Raw genomic sequence first — 24,206 nt, 5'->3', positions numbered from 1 at the left:
CCATCGACAGGGCGCTCATCCACACACCTTGCAACCTAAATGGTCGCGCACCATGCGGTTTCAGAGGAATTTCCTCCCACGAACGCTCCGGCTGTGGAATGAGCTCCCTGTCGAGGTATTCCCGATGAACTACAGTATGGGGTTCTTCAAAAAAGGAGTGTACAAGTTTCTAATGGGTCGGCAACGCGCACGTGACACCCCTTGAGTTGCGGGCGTCCATAGGTTACGGTGACCGCTTTCCATCAGGCGGGCCGTATACCTGTTTGCCACCGACGTGGTATAAAAAAAAAAAAAAAAAGTTGAAATGTGACAATATTTTCTAATCGAGTCAAACAAAATCCCACTAGCTGAGAGCTTCAAAACAATGTATGGTGAAAGTATGTCTCTCTAATGTCTTCAAAAAGTCCGCGATGGCACATGTCTATATTGTCTATCTTTTACGGATAACTTACTAGGTATAAACATTTTTATGATAATACCGTAATAAGAAGGTAGCCGCTAGTTATTATTAAGTAGCAATTAGCAATAAGTACACGTTAAGCCACAAATGGCATGTAAAATCCGCCTACTTGAAATAAATTTATGTATAAATGTTAAAAGTATTTCATTATTAATGACTAAAAAGTATAAAATAAATTAATAGTTTAAAAAACACTATAAAACACGCTTTTATAAATGCACGTAAAAGCCAAAAATAAATTATGGATCGTTCAAGTTGTCTCTATTTGTGAGCTGAAGTTTAAAAACTATGTGCTTTTAATTATAATATTTGATTGTAAAAGCGTGGGGCGCTGGAACAGGAAAGACTTTCTTGTAAACAAATACTAATCCGAACTTCCTGGCGAATGAACTTGCATAAGAACATAACGTTTACATATGCTGCCTAAGGGTTACCAAAGAGAACCAAAGATATCTCGTCCACGAACAAGAACTCTGCATCCTGTCACTGTAGACACTTTCCCCTTTTGTACTTTTATTACCGGAAAAAAGCGGCGTTCTAAGTGTCGGTGACAGTCGACTCTCCTCGCTACTAGCGCATATTTTGTCTGAGTTCGACAAACTGGTACCTACTTTGAACACTGACTTTTAATTGATTTGACTGTTTAATGTAGAACCTACTAGTCATGCTGCAACTCCAGTTAGCGCGTCAATCTGTGTAACCTCCTTCCCGTAACATAGTTTAATTTGATTTATCAGCAAGTTATACAAAAAGTCTTTCCTGTTCCAGCGCCCCACGCTTTTACAATCAAATATTATAATTAAAAGCACATAGTTTTTAAACTTCAGCTCACAAATAGAGACAACTTGAACGATCCATAATTTATTTTTGGCTTTTACGTGCATTTATAAAAGCGTGTTTTATAGTGTTTTTTAAACTATTAATTTATTAGACCTCTTCTTCTTTGTCTTGTAAATAGCAGATTCTTCGGTGTATAGATCTCATGATATACATTAATAACCCCACCGGGACCCGAACCCAGGACATCCATACTAATATTATCAATGGGAAAGTGTCTGTCTGTTGTTAGTTTTTTTTTTTTAATACCACGTCGGTGGCAAACAGGTATACGGCCCGCCTGATGGAAAGCGGTCACCGCAACCTATGGACGCCCGCAACTCAAGGGGTGTCACGTGCGCGTTGCCGACCCATTAGAAACTTGTACACTCCTTTTTTGAAGGACCCCATACTGTAGTCCGTCGTTCAGAGCAAAATGGAGCGACGAATTGACCTGATTTTTTTTAGTCAAAGGTCAAAAGGATAGAGTGACATAGGCTCGTTTTTCCCTATTTCTACCCCCCCCCCCCCCTACTTCCTAAAATGGGAAGTTTGTATGGACCATTCCGCAAAATTCGAAGTTTGCCCGGCAAAAGCCAATAAAAAATAAACTATTGGTCACCGAACTAAGATATCAGTAAAACAACTAACTTTCAATTAGTCATAATTTCAATCTTCGTCCTCACAAGCTATCCTATACATCTCCCCGTTGATCATCACGAACTGGTGGCCATCGTTCTCAATAACCTCCAGCGGTGTACCACCCTCACCACTGTCTACTTCCATTTCCACTATCTCCTCCTCTTTAGGGGTCACCTCTTCAATTTCCGTATCTACATAGCCCGGTTTTATTACTTCAATTTTCTCAATTTTCAAGCTAGTCTCAGGCTCACTGATTTGAGCGACTGCTGTTTCTATCTCGCTCTTTTTAGATTTCTTCTTCGACTTCTTCTTAGTCTTGTAAGTGGCAATTTCTTCTGCGTCAGGACTGAATATGAAGTAGTTCTCGTATTCTACTGGTTTAGATTTCTGTTCTAGGTAGTCCATTAGTTCTACATTTAATTGCTGGACGATTTCTCTCTCTAGTTCGTTCATTATTATTTTCATGTGTGCGTAGACAAGCATTTTGTCTTTATGTTTGGCCACCTTGGTCTTGATAGGGGGGATGACTAAGTCGTGGATGGTCTCGGAATGCTCTTTCAAGTTCTTCCAGTAGGAGAATTCGAGGCCACAGAATTCGCATTTGAAGAGTTTGGTTGGTTCGTGGACCTGGGGACAAATGTTTAGAATTATTTATCGTTAAATGCATAGTGCATACACATAGCAATTTTTTCTATACTACGTTGGTGGCAAACAAGCATATGGTCCGCCTGATGGAAAGCGGTCACCGTCACCTATGGACGCCTGCAACTCAAGGAGTGTCACGTGCGCGTTGCCAACCCATTAGAAACTTGTACACTCCTTAATGCATAGTTGAATTAAATCTCTTCGTTTATTAAAATATTTCAATTGTTACACTAATTCATTTTCTAATGCTTCGTTCTTGCGCGTTTCTCTCGGACAACGGCAAAAATATGAAAGTGGCGCGTTCCAACGCACTCCGTCTAAGCTCGTGTAGGTGATCGCGTACCATGTTTGTATGAGTGAGATATGACAGGTCGACTGGTCGCGTTCTTGACAGGCGGTAACTGTGAGGTAACCGAGAGCGGGCGGCACTTTCAGCGGGAAGCAGGGAGTGGTCATACTGTACGATACTACTTATTGTCGCAGCGATCCAAAATGAGTCTTGGCCTCCGACACGAGTGGACGCCAATTATCTCGATCCTTAGCGACGTCCCTCCAGTTGTATGGCGTAACGGCATCACGTGAGATGTGTGTGAGTGAGTATGAGTATACCTCGAGTATGTGGTCCTTGCAGTCGCTGCGGAACTTGAACCGGCGCGCACACAGCGCGCAGCAACACGGGCGGCGCGCGTGCTTGCCAGCACGTGAGATATGTGTGTGACTGAGTATGAGTATACCTTGAGTATGTGGTCCTTGCAGTCGCTGCGGAACTTGAACCGGCGCGCACACAGCGCGCAGCACCAGGGGCGGCGCGCGTGCTGTGCCAGAACGTGTGCCACGTGCTGCGCGGGCTGGGCGTGCGTGGACGCGCACAGCCGGCACTGGATGGTGGCGGCCTCGTGTGTGCGGATGTGCGCTTCCAGGAACGGCTTGAAGATCTGTTCACAAATCGAATGATTTTCCATTTATCGAATGATTTTGTACTGTCAAGGTAATTTTAACTTTAAGGGCCAACCAGATCAAGCGTCGGGTTTTGCCATACAGTTGGTCCGCCGCTAAGCTCGCGAGACGTTAGATATTGGGGGGGGCTCAAGTGAGACTCAATATTTTAAGCGGTTTACACACGTATTAAAGTCGATATAACGCTCGACATGTTTCGATACATTTCTGAGGACCTTTTTCATAAAAGTAACGACCCCCGTCTTAACTCGTCGACGAATAACTAACTTAACACATGAGTAACCCGCTTGACATATTTTAAATACTGTCAAGATAAAAAATAAGTTCCGTAGGGTTTTAACTATCAGCTAAATAATTTATTTAATCGTATGGCGTATAATAGGCTAGTTTCCTATACTTAAAGTAAAATATTTTATGGAGTGCACGAAATAAAGCACCACATAATTAGAAGAAAAATATGGACAGTACTTATGTTTAAACATAATTTCTATTTAATAAGTCAAAGAGAAAGATATAAAGTAAATGAATTGACCGTGACTCCTCAGTATTTCATAGTAATTCCATATTAGCAAATCGTTTTGACAGTTCTTAAAAAGAAGCTGATTTGTCTAGTAGGAAACTAGCCTATTGTAAAAAATATTATAATATTATAAGTCGACATCCAGGTCACGCAACCAACCTATCGCGTGGTATCAAGTTGGTATAGAGATCCTCCGGGCTGCCATGGAAACGTCTCTTTGGGCATCGTTCGACTATGTGCTGGGTAGTTTGATCCTTAAGTCCGCGGTCACATAACGGACTCTCGTCCCATTTTGTGTCGCATGTGTTAGCACATGACTGCCGCGAAAGTATGCCGCCGCGAGATAGACCCCTCCTTATGTCATTAATACAGTTAGAAAAAAGACGTGTCACCTATCTCGCGGCAATCATGTGCTAAGCCTACTGTGCTAATTCTATTTAGGCGGCACCAGCTAAAGAAATGTCGCAGATACTGTTGCGAGTGAGGTATCGGTATCGGTAGTGCATCTTGTACTGCGTCGCGTTGTGCAGCATTTCTGCACAGTGCACACTGCCAATAAATGTCTTCTTGCGTCCTTGCGTTATCCCGGCATTCATCACGGCTCGTGGGAGCCTTGGGTCCACTTTGACAACTAATGCCAAGATATTGTGTAGGCACTAGTTTTACAAAAGCGACTGCGCCATCTAACCCGAAGAGTAACTAGGCCTTATTAGGATTAATCCGGTTTCCTCGCGATGTTTTCCTTCACCGAAAAACGACTGACAATCATCATAAATTATAAACTGAAATAGCTATCATACACGAAAGAAAACACGACAAGGCCCACCCACTGGTGGCCGAGCCGGGAATCGAACCTGGGTCTTCAGCTTACGCGGCTAACGTCCTTACCACTAGACCACCCGCCAGTTGTAATCATCATAAATTTCGAAAAACTCATTGGTACGAGCCGAGGTTCGACCCGCGACTGCCGGATTGAAAATCACACGCTCTGATCGCTAGGCCACCAGCTTTTTTTTGTGCAGTATTTCCGCACACTGGCAGTAAATGTTAGAGAATAATGGCAATACTTACAGACTTGCCGCAAATGTCGCAGATGCTGTTCTGAGTGAGGTACCGGTACTGCAGCGTCGGATGCGAATGCAGATAGTGCATCTTGTACTGCGTCGCGTTGTGCAGCATTTCCGAACACTGGAAATTAAGAAATAAGTATTACAGGACATTCTTACACAGATTGGACGAGTCCCACGGCAAAGCTTGTGTTGTGGGTACTGAGACAACTACAACTACATTATATTATATTAAGGCCCCAAGTTACCAGAGTCCCTGGCTACGACAGCGGCCTTGACTTTAGTGCGGACAGGGGTGCGAAGAATCACTGGAAGAGACCCGGCTGTCACACAAAACTATATTTGGCTGCTGTGGAGACCAAGACTGGGAAGCCGAGGTGAACCACGAGCCAGATGGTCGGACGGTATCAAAAAGACGGCAGGGCCGACCTGGCACAGAATCGCCGCTTACAGAACAGAATGGAAATCCATGAAAGAGGCATATGTAAATAAATAAATAAATATTATAGGACATTTTTTTACACAGATTGACTGAGGCCCACGGTAAGCTCAAGAAGGCTTGTGTTGTGGGTACTCAGACAACGATATATATATAATATATAAATACTTATATATATAGAAAACATCCATGACTCAGGAACAAATATCTGTGCTCATCACACAAATAAATGCCCTTACCGGGATTCGAACCCGGGACCGCGGCGTAGCAGGCAGGGTCACTACCGACTGCGCCAGACCGGTCGTCAATATATGTATATGTTCAGCAGTGGACGAAGAAGAAGAAGAATATTATATGTACTTATATAGAAAGCGTCAGTCCTCATTACACAAATAAATGCCCTTACCGGGAGTCAAACCCAGGCGGCTAAGCTGGCAGGGTCACTACGCGCTAAGCCAGACTGGTCGCCAGTGTAAAGGCGCTATATTACTGATAGTGTGCATGTGGTGTTTTTTCCCCACTAGTTCGCAAAGTAGGATATTTCTTGTCAGGGTGCGTAGCCGAATGGCACAAACGCTCACGAAACGAAACGCTCGTAGATATATATCTCTATCGCTCGTACGTATTGGCGCGACAGAGCCAGACAACTGGCGCGGCGTTTCGTTTTCGTTTGGCGTCTGAGAAATGCCATTCGGCTACGCACGCTGGTCGAAACATCAAAGGGGTACTGAAAATCGTCGTACGATACACGCGCGAAAAGGTAATTCGTAACTCGTGTAGATTCAAAACACTCCCTTCGGTTGTGTTTTAATTTATCACCACTCGTTTCGAACTTCCTTATTTCCGCACTTGCATCATAAGGTACTGTTTTCAGAAATAATTTTCTGTTCAATGAAGTCCAGTGTCTGCACGTGTTCCAAAGATTATATCAATCTGAGGCTACAATCTAAAGGCTTTGACTTACAAAAGTTTTTTGACATTGCAACAAGCCCTTAAACCGAAAAGTGTCACTTTGCTTCCTCATAACAGGGAAGAAAAAGTCCGATTTCCTAATAGGTGAATAATAAATTTCATAATTCAACATTTCCATCTCCATCATTTAGATGGCTGGCAGTCCTCAACTGTGCGTTTCTCCAGAAACTTCCTGCCCTGCACCTAAACTGTGGAATTAATTGTAGCCAGCGGTATTTCCGGACCGATACGACCTTCAAATCTTCAAGAAAAGAGCGTACACCCATCTTAAAGGCCGGCAAGTGGCAACGCACATCCAACACCTCTGGTGTTTCTGGTGTCCATGGGCAGCAGTGATCGCTTACCATCAGGCGACCTGTCTGCTCGTTTGCCTCCTATCCCATAAAAAAAAAATACTCACGTAGCAGCACTTGCGTGGATATTTCCTCGCGTACACACACACGACAAAGTGCGTTTCTAGATCTTCTTCGGTTTCGAACAACTTCTTGCAGGGTATGCACGCAAACCTGAAATAGTACATTGTGTCACAAGGGAGTAAAGAGTTATAGAGGTCGCGAAATATTCGAAAATAAGCATTTCTTTTTTTTTTTTGCCACTTTTATGAAGTGTGATATTTTTGAAAAAAAAAAATGCTATTTCTACTTAGAATTACTAGCTTTTTCAATCCTAAAGTAGTTAAAAAAATTGTCCCATACGAGTTTTTCTTATTTTGTTAACATTTTCCGTACATGTTGTATGGGGCAACAAAAGAGGAAAGTAACAAAAATGTATAGAAATTCTGGGACACTTTTTGTCTCCCAGTAAGATTGAAAGTACTCGTGATTCTGAGTACAATTGACCTAAAATTCCCTAAAACAATCAAAAATTTTTTATTGGCAAAAAAAAAGAAATGCTCAAATACATAAATATTAATTGTTTGAAATAGGACAAAGTGTTTATTTCAATAATTCCCGAAAAGTTTGTACATTTGGATCACGTCTCCGATTTTGATAAAAAATGGTAGGCTGATAGAGTCCATGATACTGAGCAAGATCCACTAGGTTTCCCAAAATGTCCTACGTAGTTTGTATGAAACTTTCCTTTGTTGTTACCGAAAATGTATAGAAATCTGGTAACAAAAAACCGGCCAAGAGCGTGTCGGGCCACGCTGTAGGGTTCCGTAGTTTTCCGTATTTTTCTCAAAACCTGAACTGAACCTATCAAGTTCAAAACAATTTTCCTAGAAAGTCTTTATAAAAAAGTAGAACACTTTTGTGATTTTTTTCATATTTTTTAAACTTATGGTTCAAAAGTTAGAGGGGGGGGACGCACTTTTTTTTCCTTTAGGAGCGATTATTTCCGAAAATATTAATATTATCGAAAACGATCTTAGTAAACCCTTATTCATTTTTAAATACCTATCTAACAATATATTACACGTTGGGGTTGGAATGAAAAAAAATATCAGCCCCCACTTTACATGTAGGGGGGGTACCCTAATAAAACTGTTTTTTCCATTTTTTATTTTTGCACTCTGTTGGCGTGATTGATATACATATTGGTACCAAATGTCAGCTTTCTAGTGCTAACAGTTACTGAGATTATCCGCGGACGGACGGACGGACAGACAGACATGGCGAAACTATAAGGGTTCCTAGTTGACTACGGAACCCTAAAAAGGAAGGTTTCATACAAGTTACCTGGAACATTTTGGGAAACCTAGTGGATCTTGCTCAGCATCATGGATTCTACCAGCCTACAAATTTTTATCAAAATCGGAGACGTGATCCAAATGTACAAACTTTTCGGGAATTGGTGATTTAGTCACCACAGAACTAGATTTAGAAAGAAGAAACGTTCATCTATTGTATGGCGGCCGAGCGACGAGCGTGTCAGATTTTGTACTGAAGTTATTGTTACTTGCCTGTGATTTTAAATATGTCTCAGGCCCTTGAGTGTTCATAATTTTTGTGTTGTTGCAATTAAATATCACGTAACGAGGCATTTTTAATGTTATTATTGACTTCAACTTACAAAAATGGACGCCCGGAAGCTGCAAGCTGCGATTAAAGACGGACAACTCAGTGGATTTTACTGAGTTCATTTGACACGCTAAGTAGATACGTTTGCTTGATCTATGGTATATATGACATCCGTGTTTCACTTCAAACCTATCATATCATAAGCTTGCGGGTATTATATTTTTTTAATGAATACTTTTGCATGTTAAATTTTATCTTGTTATTTAATGCATGTTAATTATAAGATGTAATGTTTTGAAAAGAAGTGGCCCGCCGAGTTTCTTGCCGGTCCCATAGTGTATACCCCCCTCCCAACTGAGGGGGGACTGAAATATTCTCGAGGCTGAGGCGTAGGGTTAGAGCCGGCGTAGCTTTATTTGACGTTCATATGCGCATTGTAATATGCCTACTTGAAAAATAAATATTTCATTTTCATTTCATTAATTTCATTTTCATTTATACTTACGGGACCATATCCACCCCCTTGTGGTTCATATTGACGAGGTGGCGGTCCAGGCTGCGTCGGTCTACAAATTGCACGCTGCATTCGCTGCACTTGTGATTTGGATCGCCTAGCAGTGGGTCGTTTATACTCTGCAAAAAAAACGAGATCAGAATCTCTCAAACTGAATAATCATGTAGATGTAGTGAAGGGACGCCCGGCCGGAGGCTGGGGGGCTGTCGATCACTTGTTGTGTTCATTCAGCCCAGTTCCCTGGAGTTGGAGCTGCAGGTTACTGTTCCGGCAGCATTCCCACACTTAATCCTTCTTCAAATCTGAACAATCATAGGCATTGGGGTTACCCTCATCTGGCAGAACAATTTTAGTCAGAAACACACTTCGCATAACATGTTTCGCAGAAACAGTTTCGGTCGAATGGTAATTTTGCAGAAAACTTAGTTGGCATTATTACTAGCACGCATAACACACATTTTGTAGAATATTGGTTTGCAGAACATTACTTTGGTCGAATTTGTTTAGCATTATTTTATGTACCATAATAATCGTATAGCATACTATTACAAGAGCAAAATTATGACACGCTAACAAAAAGGAAATACTGTCACAGAGCCACCGTTAGGTACGACGACGAGCGAAGCGAGGAGGAGTGTTAGGCATCTTGCACCCCAATACAACCGACTCACTATCAAAAAGCTAATCGGAAGAAGGAAAATTTTATGCCGCCTAAGTATTATGCAAAAAAATATTATCTGAGTACAATTCGCCTAGAAGACTATTATGCTCATATATGTACATCATGCCAACATACGATTATAAAAATCTGCGAAATGATTTATGCCAAAGCATATTCTGCGTAAGGTGTTTCTGCCAAATGTGACTTCTACCAAGAATTATTTTCTGCAAAATGTTTCTGCAAGACAATAGTGAACCGATAGTGTGAAAACGAACTAACAGAGACCTATTTCAGTGACACTTCGCCTTTCATTGCCCGTTCAAGAACTGCTGAAGCTGAAGAACAGGTACACCTCGGACATTGGCGATGAAATATATAAAAGAAGCGCGTTCCTACGCACACAGTCTAAGCTCGTGTAAGCGAACGCGTACATGACAGGCGGAAACTGTGAGGTAACCGAGAGCGGGTGGGCGGCACTTTATTTATTTATTTATTGATCCAAAAAAATTACACAGCATTACAGCGGACTAATACACTGTGGAATTTATAACAGACAGTATTTATACTTAACTAGGTACATAATACAATACTTATAAAAAAAAAAGGAAAACACAGATAAACTAATACAAGACAAAAGATTCACGTTTATCCATCATCTCACAGAACCTCATACATTCTTTACACAGATCCAAACAACCACTTAGCTGGGAGCGGAAGTGGTCATACTGTACGATAGTACTCTTTATTATACTGTGGCGAGGCAATACTCACGATATATCCATGCTCTCTCAGCTGGTGGTTATAAAAGGACTTCGGCGATTTGACCGCGAGTCCGCACAGGTTGCAGGGGACGCACTTCGTGTGCTCGGCCGTAATGTGCGTTTGTAGCTTAGTTGAGTTCCTAAAATAAATACATTTCAATTTTGATATTTTTATTTTACCTCCTGGGGCCCGCTTCTCGAAAGGTACAAGCCTTGTATTACAAGTGTGTTTCCATGACAACCCATACGATTTGACAGTTCGCGCACTTGTAATACAATCAATCAATCAATCAATTTATTTTGCAATAATAAGGTACAAGGCTTGTAGTACCTTTCGAGAAACGGGCCCTGGGGTTCAATGTCCTAACACTAGGACAAAATACCTACGACGGAATTTGAATCTACGTTAAATAGAATTGAGTTGCTTATGATTCATTCCATTTTCAAAAAAAAAAGTTCAGCCCTGTTTTCTAGTACCATTGATTCGAATTTTAATTGGCATTTTTTTTGTATGGTGGGTCGCTAGCGGTTATGTTAGGCACTGGTCGCACCGCGAGCTAGTAAGCTATGAGCTATCAGCTATGGTGCCCGATTGATATTCCGAAATAAAATACGCCGATTTTCGGTACGCCGACAACGATTCGCCGACGTCTGTTTTGGCCGAATAACGATTGGAAGATTCTCATTTCGCATAATATTCGTTCGTAAACGGAGTCAGTAGGCAGAAATTTGATACGCCGATTTACTTTTCGACGAACAATCATTTAGTAATTGTAAAAATTGGCCGACACAAAATTGGTCGAAACACAATAGGTCGAGTGATCATTTGGTATTTTTTTTGGTGAGTTGGCTGGAGCCTGGAACTTGCGTACAAAGTGTTCTGCGGATTCAAGAATCTAGTTGTTAGATCGTTTGTAAGAGTAATTCACATTTATTTCATTTACTTATTTATATTAATCATCATGTTCTGACTCTAAGGATTAATTTTAGTAAATTATTTATTGTTGTTTTCAACTCACCAAATTTTTTACCGAACATAATGTTGCCAGTATATGTAAATTATTACCGCAACGAAAAGAATTTCACATTATACATTGTTCAAGACACCCCCCCCCCCACTTTCTTCCCGTGGGTGTCGTAGAAGTCGACTGTGGGGTATGGGTTAAATTGTGGCACTGTCACTGCAATGTCACAATCTGGATTTCTTTTAACCCTTTTTTGCCAAGAGTGGCACTGAAACTTAAGAGTTCATGTGCTCTACCTACCCCTTTATGGGCTACAAGCGTGATTATATGTATGTATGTATGTAAGAAAAAAAAGTGTCTATGAGTGCGTAATTTTTTTACAACAGCGATAAGTCATTCATTCGAAAATATTTTAACAATGTATAAAATGTGAAACGTTATTCGACTAAACGTGGCCTGAACGAAAATATTACTTTGCTAAATGTAAAATGTCCAATAATAGTTCGGATAATTTGCACAGAAGCGAACTGAACTGTATGCGAATCGAGATTCTACGTAACGTTATTCGACCAAAAGTGACAGCGATAGTTTGATTATTCGGCTAAATGGCATTCGGCGAATCGTTGTCGGCGAATCAATAATCGGCTAAAAAATTGTCGGAGAATCATTAGGTAGCCATCAGCAATAAATAAAAAAAAAGCACCCCCGTGCAAATAAAAGAGACACGGCGATTTTAATAGCTCACCGCTGGGCGAGTAACTATAAACATCGCCGTGTTTCTTACATATTTGCACGGGAAAGATTGTCTTTTGTTCTTTTTTATAGCCGATAGCTCATAGCTTACTAGCTCGCGGTTCGACCAGTGCCTCCCATCTCCCATCGCGAGCTAGTAAGCTATGAGCGATAGGCTATAAAAACGAACAAAAGATAAGCACCCCCAGTGCAGATATGAGACACGGCGATTTTGATAGCTCACCGCTGGGCGAGTAACTATAAACATCGCCGTGTCTCTTTTATTTACACGGGAGTGATTATCTTTTGTTCGTTTTTATAGCTGATAGCTCATAGCTTACTAGCTCGCGGTTTGACCAGTGCCTTAGGCTAGCTTTTACCCGCGGCTTTGCTAGCGCGTTAAATTTGAAATTTGTGAATGATCCATACAAACTTCCAACCCCCCATTTTCGGGAAGTGGGGGTTAGAAAAAAAATACAGACGAATTGAGAACCCTTTCCTTGAGATTTGGGGCAAGGCTCGGAACCGGTTTATTTTTTACCGGTTAAAACCGGTTTATTTCGATTTTACTCCGAACTTTGTAAAGAACGCGAACGTTATGAGAACTTTATTTTAACCGAAATAAACCGGTTTATTTGACGAGCGGCGAGACGCACCGGAACCGCATATATACGTGCGTTCACGCAGCGACTTTTTTGTTTGGTTAGAACAGTATATTACCTATCATGCTGTGGAATAAACCGGTTTATTTCGTTCGAAACCGAACGAAACCTTTATGAAAGCGTTCCCCTAAAAACCGGTTTAAAAATAGCGGTTTTTCGAGCGAAAACGAAATTTAAAGGTTTTGCCGCAAGTACATGATAACGGTTTGAAAATTTAACCGGTATCCGAGCCCTGATTTGGGGCGGCGGTTAAAAAAACCTAACCTAAGGTGCCGCCAGCAAAGGACCCAAGCTGCCGGTGGTTAGGGCTGCAGACTGAAGATTGACGTACCCACGTTTTGTTTTGGGTCGCTGCGCTAATCGGTATGCATGTGTGTGTATGTATGTATGCATTACTCACTTGAATGTCTTCCCACAAGTCTCGCACGGGTGTTTCCGCGGGTGCACCTCATCGTTATGCTGTATGGCTTCTCCTCTGAAAATATGTTCGTACGTTATATTTCAATCATAAGGAAATAGTAAAGTAAATATTATAGAGAGAACAGTTTGGGACAGTTTTCTGTCAGTGTCGGCTACGGCCACTTACGGCCCAGCCACGACATTGATCTAAGCGCGACAGCGGTGAGCGGCAGCCATACGTGCGAATGAAAAGTCCCAACGCTGTGTCTCGCTCCAATGTATGGCCGCCGCTCACCGCTGTCGCGCTTAGACCAATGTCGTGGCTGAGCCGTTAGGGTTTCATGACTTGATCGGATTACGGTTCGTTACTACAAAATATAATATGTTCTTAGAATGTCGCAATTTTAAAACTTAATAGTAGTAAAATGTCTAAAATTACAAAAATACCAATTTTCAGTACATCTAAATGCCCAAATGACATTTTCCTAACATCAAATATCCAAAACGTATTAGTTTCATAATAATCATAATAACCAAAATTAAAAATTACATTTTTTTAGAATACCTAAAATTGCATTTACACTTTTACAGTGTGCATTATATTCCTTGCACTATATTTTATGATTAACTTTAGTATTCATTTAGTTAATTAACGCTATTTATGAAAAACTGTAAAAATACAGTTTTCATGGATACTGCATTTTAGGCATTTTGAGAAAGTGAAGTTTTGTATTTAACACTTTCTAAACCGGGCTCTACGCGGCGCTACGACATTTTCGCTACATACGGGGAAACCCATGTAATCGGCTACGCTTCTACGAGCGGTGTGCCCGACAGTCGGGTTCTTGGTAGCGAAAGTGTTAAGTTAATTTGACTTTTAGACATTTTGAGAATACGATAATTTGAGAATTTTGACATTGCGACGTTTTAGGAATATGGTACATTATAAAATTTGGTTGTAACTAGGGTTGCAAAAAACGGTCTTTTTTCTGGCTTGAAAAAAGACATGAAAAAAAACCTCTTCTTTCTGGAGTATGTTTTTTTTCCAAAGGACGAAATATCAAAATTTGCAAAACAGTTAATACTTTTATACGTTTTTTTTATACTTTAAACGCATTAAACGAATTTAATTTAATAACTTTAATTTCTGGTTTTATAAAACTAGCATGTACACAATCTGTAGTTAGTAGTTGTCGCTATTTACTGTTGGCAACGTCACCGCCTCTCCACGCTCCACGCCGCATCGGGGACTCCCCAATAAACGTTTGCATACCGAAACCGAATGTTTATCGAATTAAAATGTACGTTATTGTTATTAAAACGTTAAAAATCACGAAAAACCGTTATTGTCGTATTATTTGTTCATCAGAGAAAAAAAACATATTTAGAAAAAAACCATGGTGCTTGGTTTTTTTTCATGTTTTTTTCATAATTCTGAAAAAAAAAATTTTTTTTTCTATTTACAACCCTAGTTGTAACGAACCGTAATCCTTCATCGGACCCCGCAATGTATTTAACTATTTATCCAACTCACCGCGTAGTGCACACCTCCTTGCAAAGCTTGCAAGTGTACAAGTACCGATGTCGTAACACCATGTGCTTGGACAGACTCTTCCGGTACTTGAACCCGGTGCCGCAAATGTCGCAGGTGAAGTCGCTCTTTTCGCCCGGCTTCGTTTGTCCCGCCTGTAAAACAACGTAGTTTTTCATTTCATTTATTTTAGCATACATAAGCATTACAGTGTTAACCAAAGTTTAATAGTTGGCGGCGGCGTTGGCGAGATGACCTTGGTCCTTGACGCTTTTGATGAGAACTGGTGGGAAATGGGTCAGGACCGGGATACGTGAAAAGGGAAGAGGGAGGCCTTTGCCCAGCAGTGGGACACTCTAGGCTCATACACCCTGTTTTTATTGAATTCCGTTAACTTTAAGAGTAGGTTCTTTAGATCAAATACAATTAATTTCTCTAAGAAACAAGCGTCTTAACTTCTACGGTTATCGAGTTATTAAAAAAAATAAGATAATTACTGAACACGTGTGGGACAGCCTTCACCAATTCCTCATGTTATTTGTTTTGACATTTGCCGTCAATCACTTGACACTAAGTTGAATGTAATTCTTAAGGGTCTCTCACACTAATAAATTCGTTTATTAAATATTAAAACGACGAAAAAATTTTTTTTGCGAATTTAACTAAAAGTGATATGGATGGTTTCTGAAAATTAACCTAACGACGTGTCGAATTTAACGGAAAACAAAAAAAACACGGTGCATAAATAAATACGCGTTTTTACCCGCTGGTATTAAAGGACAAAACACGTGTTTCCGAGCTAGTGAGGGGAAAAATGTTATTATTTCATACCTCCCGTCTTCTGATTTCTGGCGTCGAACGTAGCATCATAACGTCTTTCAACATCTGTTGCGACATTAAAGTTATAATGACTAGCCAGTTTGTCGCAGTTACTACGAAAACCTAATAACGACTCCCATGCCATCATAAAAAAAATTCATACCTCCAGTCTTTTACGACGATTTTCTGGTCTCAAACGTAGCAACATAACGTTTTTCAACATCTGTTGCGACATTAAAGTTATAATGACTAGCCAGTTTGTCGCAGTTACTACGAAAACCTATGTAACGACTCCCATGCCATCATAAAAAATGTAATAATTTCATACTTCCACACACTGATTTAAACTTTCACGATTATTACACATCATTATTTTTAAATCGGGACTTAATCGCGTATAACTACATATTAAACTGACCTCCAACGTTTCAAGGACGGCGTTGTCCCCGTGGTCTCGGAGAAGACTGGCTTGAAATGACATCAACACCTTCTGACAGCCGCGCGAGTTTTTCGAACTACCCGCACTTGGTTTTGATTATCAACTTGAACTGTTTGCGCACTAGGGATGGCGCAATGGCTTCACGCACTTTTCTACTGTAGAAAAGTGCGTGAAGCCATTGAAATCAAAAAACATCGCAATTTCAATCGGGACGAAGGTTTTAGGATCTCATCCACATGGAATCCTGTCATTAATAAGTGTAAGCCGAAAATAATATCGACAGTCGTTAAATCAAATATCGTCAGTGTTGTATGTCGACAGAGTAACATCCCTAGTGCGCAAACAGTTCAAGTTGATAATCAAAACCAAGTGCGGGTAGTTCGAAAAACTCGCGCGGCTGTCAGAAGGTGTTGATGTCATTTCAAGCCAGTCTTCTCCGAGACCACGGGGACAACGCCGTCCTTGAAACGTTGGAGGTCAGTTTAATATGTAGTTATACGCGATTAAGTCCCGATTTAAAAATAATGGTTCATACTTCCAGTCTTTTACAATGATTTTCTGGCCTCGAACAGCATGTCTTTCATCATTTGCTGCGACATTGAAGTTATAATGACTAGCCAGTTTGTCGCAGTTACTACGAAAACCTATGTAACGACTCCCATGCCATCATAAAAAAAAATCATACCTCCAGTCTTTTACGATGATTTTCTGGCCTCGAACGTAGCAACATAACGTCTTTCATCATCTGCTGCGACATCGGAGTTATGGTGAAGATGGACAGAGTTTGCTTCAGTTCCCGCCTACGGATCATCGCTTGTACTAGCTCCAGACTTTCTTTTGGGTGCTTGGATTTATTGTGGATCACTGCGTCTTTTCTAGAAAGAAAGGTTGTGTTACAAGGGAGACGACCGGTCTGGCTCAGTCGGTAGTGACCCTGCCTGCTAAGCCGCGGTCCTGGGTTCGAAATCAAAAAATCAAAATCAAAATAATTTATTCAGCAAATAGGCCACAGGGGCACTTTTACACGTCACATGTACATAGGTATTTAAAAAAATATTTAAAATTGAGTTGAAATTACAATTGATACTATTATATACTAATTCTAAGTTCTAACTAAAGTTAACTCTATACAATTAATTAGAGATGTAGAAGGTCTCTAAATGTCGAATTACAACCAAGAACTACACTAAATTTTAATATAAAAAGTACAAATACAAAAAAAAAAAAGTCTAAAATTACTTTAGAGGTGCAAATGACTCTAAATGTCACAACTAAAAATAAAATGTATATCTACTTAATCTAATTCTCCTTAGAGATGTATATGGTCTCCATGAGTCAAAATCATATATTTAAAATATTCACTAAAAGAAAGGAAACAAACGACAACCGAACAAAGTGTCCTAATTTAATAAAAATTAGAATTAAAGTTACTAAGTTATAACAGCCCCAGTAAGCTTAAACAGACCGGTCTTCACAGACGGCACCCGTTCACGAGTATGACGCGTATCTCAGCCATCGAATCCAGGTAAGGGCATTTATTTGTGTGATGAGCACAGATATTTGTTCCGGAGTCATGGATGTTTTCTATGTACATAAGTATAATTATATTTATCTATTTCAGTATGTATATTGTCGCTTAGCACTCATAGTACAAGCTTTGCTTAGTTTGGGGCTAAGTTGATCTGGTAAGGTGTCCCCAATATAAAAAAGGGAGCAAAATAAAATTATAAGGTGAGGCCGGATAAAATTGAAATTTAATGATGCATGTGATACTAGTGACTAACAGATAGGTGGCATAAGTATATTAATTTAGTCTATAATAAAATATTGATTTAAGTTACATGCCCGTCTTTGGGTCACAGATTTACATGTGTCTACCGAATTTCAAGTTAATTGATTCAGTAGTTTCGGAGAAAATTGGCTGTGACAGACGGACAGACAGACGAACGAGTGATTCTATAAGGCTCCTTGTTTTGGGCGTTTTCCAAATTAAATCCCGAATATCGAGTTTCACCAGATCTGGACGTGTTTGGGCTCATTCTTCTCAGAATCACGAGCTGATTCGATCCCGACGACAGAAAAATGTGTCCTATTTTTTTTTCTTTTACGTCACGATTTTAGTATGAACTTACTACGAGCGTGACGTATTGGAAACTCGAATTTTGTATGGAAAATTTGGGATACATTTTTTATCGTCGGGATCGAATCAGCTCGTGATCCTGAGAATAATGAGCCCAAACACGTCCAGATCTGGTAAAATTCTATATTCGGGATTTAATTTGGAAAACGCCCTTTTCCATCTTGAGGTACGGAACCCTAAAAATGCATGTATTTGTAAATCTTGTAACACGAGAATATTAGTAGCAAAAAGTAAAAAAAAGAACTTGGCGCGACAGATCATACAAGTTGTTTATTTATATTTTTAAATTTTTTTAACCCCCCACGCAAAAACGACGGGGTGTTATAAGTTTGACGTGTCTGTCTGTCTGTTTGTCTGTCTGTGTGTGTGTGTGTCTGTCTGTGGCATCGTAGCTCCGGAACGGATGAACCGATTTAGATTTAGTTTTTTTTGTCTGAAATCTGAGTTAGTCAGGAGTGTTCTTAGCCATGTTTTATAAAAATCGGTCTACTATGTCGCAGTCGGGGGTTTTTACAAAATTTTAAATATGTGGTTGTTAGAATATATATACTAAAAAATATTAGTTGCAAAAAAATAAACACTTACTGGGTGTAGACCTTGGCGCGACAGATCTTACAAGTATATTCGTACATATGGTTATTGGCCACGTGCGCGTTGAGCTCTTCCGCCGTGGGAAAGTTGTTTTTGCACACCTGACAACTGTGCGCGAATTTTCTCTGAAAACAAAGAACATGCTGTACTTCTGTTGATTTTATTTTACCATAAACCATATTTTACAACAGTTAAATAATAAGTAAGGAAAAAAAAAAATTTAAAGAACATGTCACTACACGGCCGACAGCGTTTTCGGTGGTCAAAATAAAAAAAAATACTCGCATTTTTAAATTAAAAATAGTCATCGTACACATTTAATACCCAAAATAGTTAAATATTGGTTTCTCATGTCAAATATTACAGGAGACAATCATTTCTTGTGTCAAATTAGATATGAGACTAGTATTGTTTGACATGCACGACGCACGCCCCGCCCCGTTGCACGCCTAGGGTTGCGCTTCTATGCCCTCTATGTACCATCCTGCGGATCCCGAGACAAAAGAAGCCAAAAAACCGGCCAAGAGCGTGTCGGGCCACGCTCAGTGTAGGGTTCCGTAGTTTTCCGTATTTTTCTCAAAAACTACTGAACCTATCAAGTTCAAAACAATTTTCCTAGAAAGTCTTTATAAAGTTCTACTTTTGTGATTTTTTTCATATTTTTTAAACATATGGTTCAAAAGTTAGAGGGGGGGGGACGCACTTTTTAGGGTTCCGTAGCCAAAATGGCAAAAACGGAACCCTTATAGTTTCGTCATGTCCGTCTGTCCGTCTGTCCGTCTGTCCGTCTGTCCGTCTGTCACAGCCGATTTACTCGGAAACTATAAGTACTACAGTGATGAAATTTGATGGGAATATGTGTTGTATGAACCGCTACAAAATTATGACACTAAATAGTAAAAAAAAGAATTGGGGGTGGGGCCCCCATACATGTAACTGAGGGATGAAAATTTTTTTTTTCGATGTACATACCCGTGTGGGGTATCAATGGAAAGGTCTTTTAAAATGATATAAAGTTTTCTAAAAAACATTTTTCTTAAAGTGAACGGTTTTTGAGATATCAGCTCTCAAAGTCGTAAAAAGTATGTCCCCCCCTCTATTTTTATAACTACGGGGTATAAAATTCTAAAAAAAATAGAGGTGATGCATGCTAATTAACTCTTTCAACGATTTTTGGTTTGATCAAAGTATCTCTTATAGTTTTTGAGATAGGTTGATTTAACTGTAATTTTGGTTTTATATTTGCTGCTACGGAACCCTTTGTGCGCGAGCCCGACTCGCACTTGGCCGGTTTTTTTCCTTTAGGAGCGATTATTTCCGAAAATATTAATATTATCAAAAAACGATCTTAGTAAACCCTTATTCATTTTTAAATACCTATCCAACGATATATCACACGTTGGGTTGTAATTTCTGGTCTTACAAAAGTAACATTTACAAAATCTGTAGTTGGTAATTATCACTATTTTCTGTTAGCAACACCACCGCCTCTCCACGCTGCACGCCGCATCGGGGATTCCCCAATAAACGTTTGTATACTGAATGTTAATCGAATTAAAATTTACGTTATTGTTATTTAAACACGTTACAATTCACGTAAAACCGTTATTGCCGACTTATTTGTTCATCTGAAAAAAACCATATTTAGAAAAAAAAAACATATTTGTTCATCTGAAAAAAACCATATTTAGAAAAAAAAACATGGTGCTCGGTTTTTTCATGTTTTTTTTTTCACAATTCTGAAAAAAAAAACATTTGTTTTTTTTTTCTATTTGCAACCCTATGCACGCCCGATATGAGCGTGCACTCAAGACCTTAGTAATATACTTACTTTGTTATGGTACCCTACATGTTTAACCAAGTCATTCATTGTCTTATGTATGGTCATACACATAGAGCACTTATACGGCGCTCGACAAAATGGCGGCAGGGACTTCCTCAACTCCATCTTCTCTTTCTGTTCTGCTAAATTCAAGACTTTCAAATCAAATATCAGCATTGTTTTAGCAATAGTGTTATCTGCGAATTCTCTGGCCAGCTTTAGTTCGTCAACTTCTTTTTTTGGTTCCGGTACTGGCGGTGGTACGAAGTCGTCATTGTCATCACTTGGGTCATCCGGTTCAGTCTGAAGATCTTTAAAGATGTCATTCATGTCAATATTGCTTGTGTCAATATCTGGCTCGAGGTAATCATTGGTTGGAATATCTTCAACATCATTGTTGGTTGTATCATCTTCTGGAGAGTTAGCTTCTTCTGGTATTTCAGTATCTACTTCAGGTTTGATGTCGATAATATTTTTACTGTGTGGAAAAATACATCAGGTAACTAAGGTTTAATTATACATATTTATTTTTACATAAAAAAAATACATACATATGTTCATAGAAGAAATTCAACAGTAGTAGGCCTAGGCTGGTTCCTGGAGGTACACCTCATTAAATAAATCATTTAAATATCAAAATGTAGTGAAAAACAGTGAGGACATTATTTTAAGAAGCTTATTTTATCCATAATTGTAGAAAATAATAAATAATAGAAGTTTCAATAATGGATAACAAGTAAAAGTTATGGCATTGTGGATCAAATGCTTCTGAAAAACCATAAAATAGAAAATTCTTCCAACCTACCTATGACATCTTGTATATTGAGCTGGATCCAAGTTATATTTCTGTAGGGAGTCATCTTCATCGCCTTCGTTATTGGCTAATATGTAGCAAGCATTGTGGTGCGGCTCCCAGAAATTCAGAGATGATTCCAAGTTAGTTTTCTTTCGGTTCACTGTCACTATGTCACTATAGGACACCTGATAGAGAAAATTGAATGAATTAACCAGTACATAAACATCAAAATGATAACTAAATAATGTTTAAATTATTTGCATGGCCCTTATCTTAATTAATTGGTGAAACATTTTTTTTCTTGCATTGAATCTGTAACATTATGTGGAGAAAATTAATATTATAAATGGGAAAGTGTGCGTCTGTTTGTTTGTCCGTCTTTCACGGCAAAACGGAGCGACGTATTAACGTGATTTTTTCAAGTGGAGTTAGTCGAAGGGATGGGGAGTGACATAGGCTACTTTTTTTAGTCTCTTTCTAACCCTCCACTTCCCTAAAATGGGGGGAGGACGTTTGTATGGAGCATACGGAAATTTTCGAATTTAACGCAAGCGACGCCGCAGGCAAAAGCTAGTGTATAATACATTAATGATTTGACTCACCTGTTTTCTAACATTCAGGATCTCCTTGAGAACAAAGTGCGCGCGGCGACTCTTTCTCCTAAAGGCCAGACTCTTCCTGATGTTATGCCGGCACTCCATGCAGAAGTAAACAGGGTAGCCATCACCCTCTGCAATCTGTTATTGAAAAAAGGGGAAAAACTATTATTAAATAGTTTATACACAATATTAAAACTAAAGTGTTGGTAAAGGCAATTTTAATTTAGGCTAATTTCATCAATGAACATAAATATGCATATCATCATTCGCATGCCCTAGATCTCCCCCCCCCCCCCCTATATAGTTTTCACGTAAATATTTATAAATGACGTTTTAAATCAATTTTTTCAGAAAGTTGTCATTTTGTCTATGTCAAATTTAATATTTGATTTTAATGACGCGTGTTTGTGTGAGCGTCAGGACCCCTGGACCACTACAGATATTTGATGTTTAGTACATACTAAAATTTAGTACCTATTTGATACTATTTGGTACCTGAGTACATATATTTGGTACCTCCACTGATATCGAAAAATCGAGCGAATAAAGTGGCCAGACATTCTGACGTCAGGATGTCTGGACCATTTTTGGTTTACATAGTTCTAGACAATACTACTAATTGATATCTTAGTCAATATTTACTACCTATTTGGTAACTGTCAATATATTTTTTTCAAATTTTCTTGGCATACCAGAAAAAAGTTATGACGGAATTTAAAGTTGTGAGCCCGGCCGTGCCGTTGAAGTATGTAGCGCCTGTTTTGACCCTGTTTTGTTACTTTTATATTTCGACTATATTAATGCCACTAGTCAGTAGAGATGATGTGCGAGTCCTAAAAATAAATTCCTATTTAAGTTGACGCGCAGGAGGGCAGGCGGATTTGCCTCTATTCTTTTGACATGCGCTACATACTTCAACGGCACGGCCGGGCTCACAACTTTAAATTCCATCATAACTTTTTTCTGGTACGCCAAAAAAATTTGAAAAAAATATATTGACAGGTACCAAATAGGTAGTAAATATTGACTTAGATATAAATTAGTAGTGTTGTCTAGAACTATGTAAACCAAAAATGGTCCAGACATCCTGACGTCAGAATGCCTGGCCACTTTATTCGCTCGATTTTTCGATATCAGTGGAGGTACCAAATATATGTACTCAGGTACCAAATAGTATCAAATAGGTACTAAATTTTAGTATGTACTAAACATCAAATATCTGTAGTGGTCCAGGGGTCCTGACGCTCACATGCAAGTCATCTTTTTTTCCGGTCTTTAAACAATGATTTTCCTTTCATAAACTTCATGATCATGACCAGCCTATATATGCGTCCCACTGCTGGCCAAGGCTGGGCCAATATTCCACAGGTTATGTGACAAGAAATTAAACTTTGACAACCCCCTTCCCCCCCTAAACGTGACACGTAGTTTGGGTATGTTCCCTTATCCCAGTCATTTGGGGTCAGTGCAGCACGTCCTTCTCTTCCATAACTCTCCATCGCCCGTCATATCAGTATTATAATCATCTTCATCTACCTCTAAATATTCATATAACTCTAAGCTAATGTTATTCTTAGAATGTAGGGTGTATTTTATTTTGCTTATTGATACCTGAAGACCTGTGATGGCAGTGTATTGCCTCTTGGAAGCCTCTCCTATTTTCTCCAGCTTGCCCTTTACTGTGAGGCAGCTCCGACATGCCTTCACATCCCATATTCTTGACATCCTGAATATGTCAATGCAAATTAGTATTATCAATATTATCATATAATTATTTATGCATGCATAAAAGTTTCAAGTGAAATAGGGTCCTTTCCATCCGAAATTCTAAGGGCACCTTTGACGTGGAACCACATTTAACGAACAGGTTCATTATTTATTTTTATGTTTAAATTTAATATATCATACAATTGTAAATCATCTTTGTTTATTGAAATTATAACTGATAGATTACAACATTTACAACTAGGAAGATTTTATCCAAATACCTATGGAACAAAGAGAGAACGCGACGTACCTTTCTTTAACTCTAAGCTCTTTATCAAAATATCAACTTAGTTTAATCTTATAATAAATAAGTAACTACATTTTGAATATTTTCAAGCGCCAAATCAAAATAATAACCACAGAATGTTAAAAATCTATATCAAGCAAGAGAGATCACAAAAATCTACAAATCGAACAAAATCCGATCAAGTTGACAGCAGAACGAACAAAATGGCGTACGACAGCGTGTGGAAATCCAATGCTGCCAATATAAAGATGATTTGTAGGGTAGCATTGACAACGGTGAAAT

The 24,206-nt window shown here is 39.3% G+C and overlaps 1 protein-coding gene across 2 annotated transcripts; it reads right to left on the bottom strand.

Annotated features, from left to right (window-relative positions):
• Positions 1-1,669: 1,669 nt before the first annotated feature.
• Positions 1,670-24,102, bottom strand: LOC125239374 (transcriptional repressor CTCF-like). 2 transcript variants are annotated; one of them, XM_048146936.1, is made up of 15 exons: positions 23,928-24,102; positions 23,522-23,636; positions 21,914-22,048; positions 21,321-21,496; positions 20,525-20,993; positions 18,688-18,818; positions 16,648-16,837; positions 14,708-14,859; positions 13,175-13,249; positions 10,426-10,555; positions 8,985-9,112; positions 6,919-7,024; positions 5,112-5,228; positions 3,298-3,498; positions 1,670-2,545 (listed from the first exon to the last, which is right to left on the bottom strand). In XM_048146936.1, the coding sequence occupies exons 2-15, from the start codon at positions 23,633-23,635 to the stop codon at positions 1,946-1,948; spliced, it is 2,724 nt and encodes a 907-aa protein (XP_048002893.1). In that variant the 5' UTR covers position 23,636; positions 23,928-24,102; the 3' UTR covers positions 1,670-1,945. The 2 variants fall into 2 exon arrangements, with proteins under 2 accessions (XP_048002893.1, XP_048002895.1); XM_048146938.1 differs by lacking the exon at positions 23,522-23,636.
• Positions 24,103-24,206: the final 104 nt, after the last annotated feature.

This window comes from Leguminivora glycinivorella, chromosome 25 (assembly GCF_023078275.1).
Source record: "Leguminivora glycinivorella isolate SPB_JAAS2020 chromosome 25, LegGlyc_1.1, whole genome shotgun sequence".
NCBI classification, from domain to species: domain Eukaryota; kingdom Metazoa; phylum Arthropoda; class Insecta; order Lepidoptera; family Tortricidae; genus Leguminivora; species Leguminivora glycinivorella.
This window is presented reverse-complemented; position numbering and strand designations above follow the sequence as displayed.

Coding starts and splice junctions, on each gene's coding strand:
- LOC125239374 (XM_048146936.1), bottom strand. CDS start 23,635: ATGTCAAGAATATGGGATGTGAAGGCATGTCGGAGCTGCCTCACAGTA. Junction 21,497..21,913: donor TCCTGAATGTTAGAAAACAG/GTGAGTCAAATC, acceptor TTTCTCTATCAG/GTGTCCTATAGTGACATAGT. Junction 3,499..5,111: donor GCGACATTTGCGGCAAGTCT/GTAAGTATTGCC, acceptor ATTTGTGAACAG/ATCTTCAAGCCGTTCCTGGA.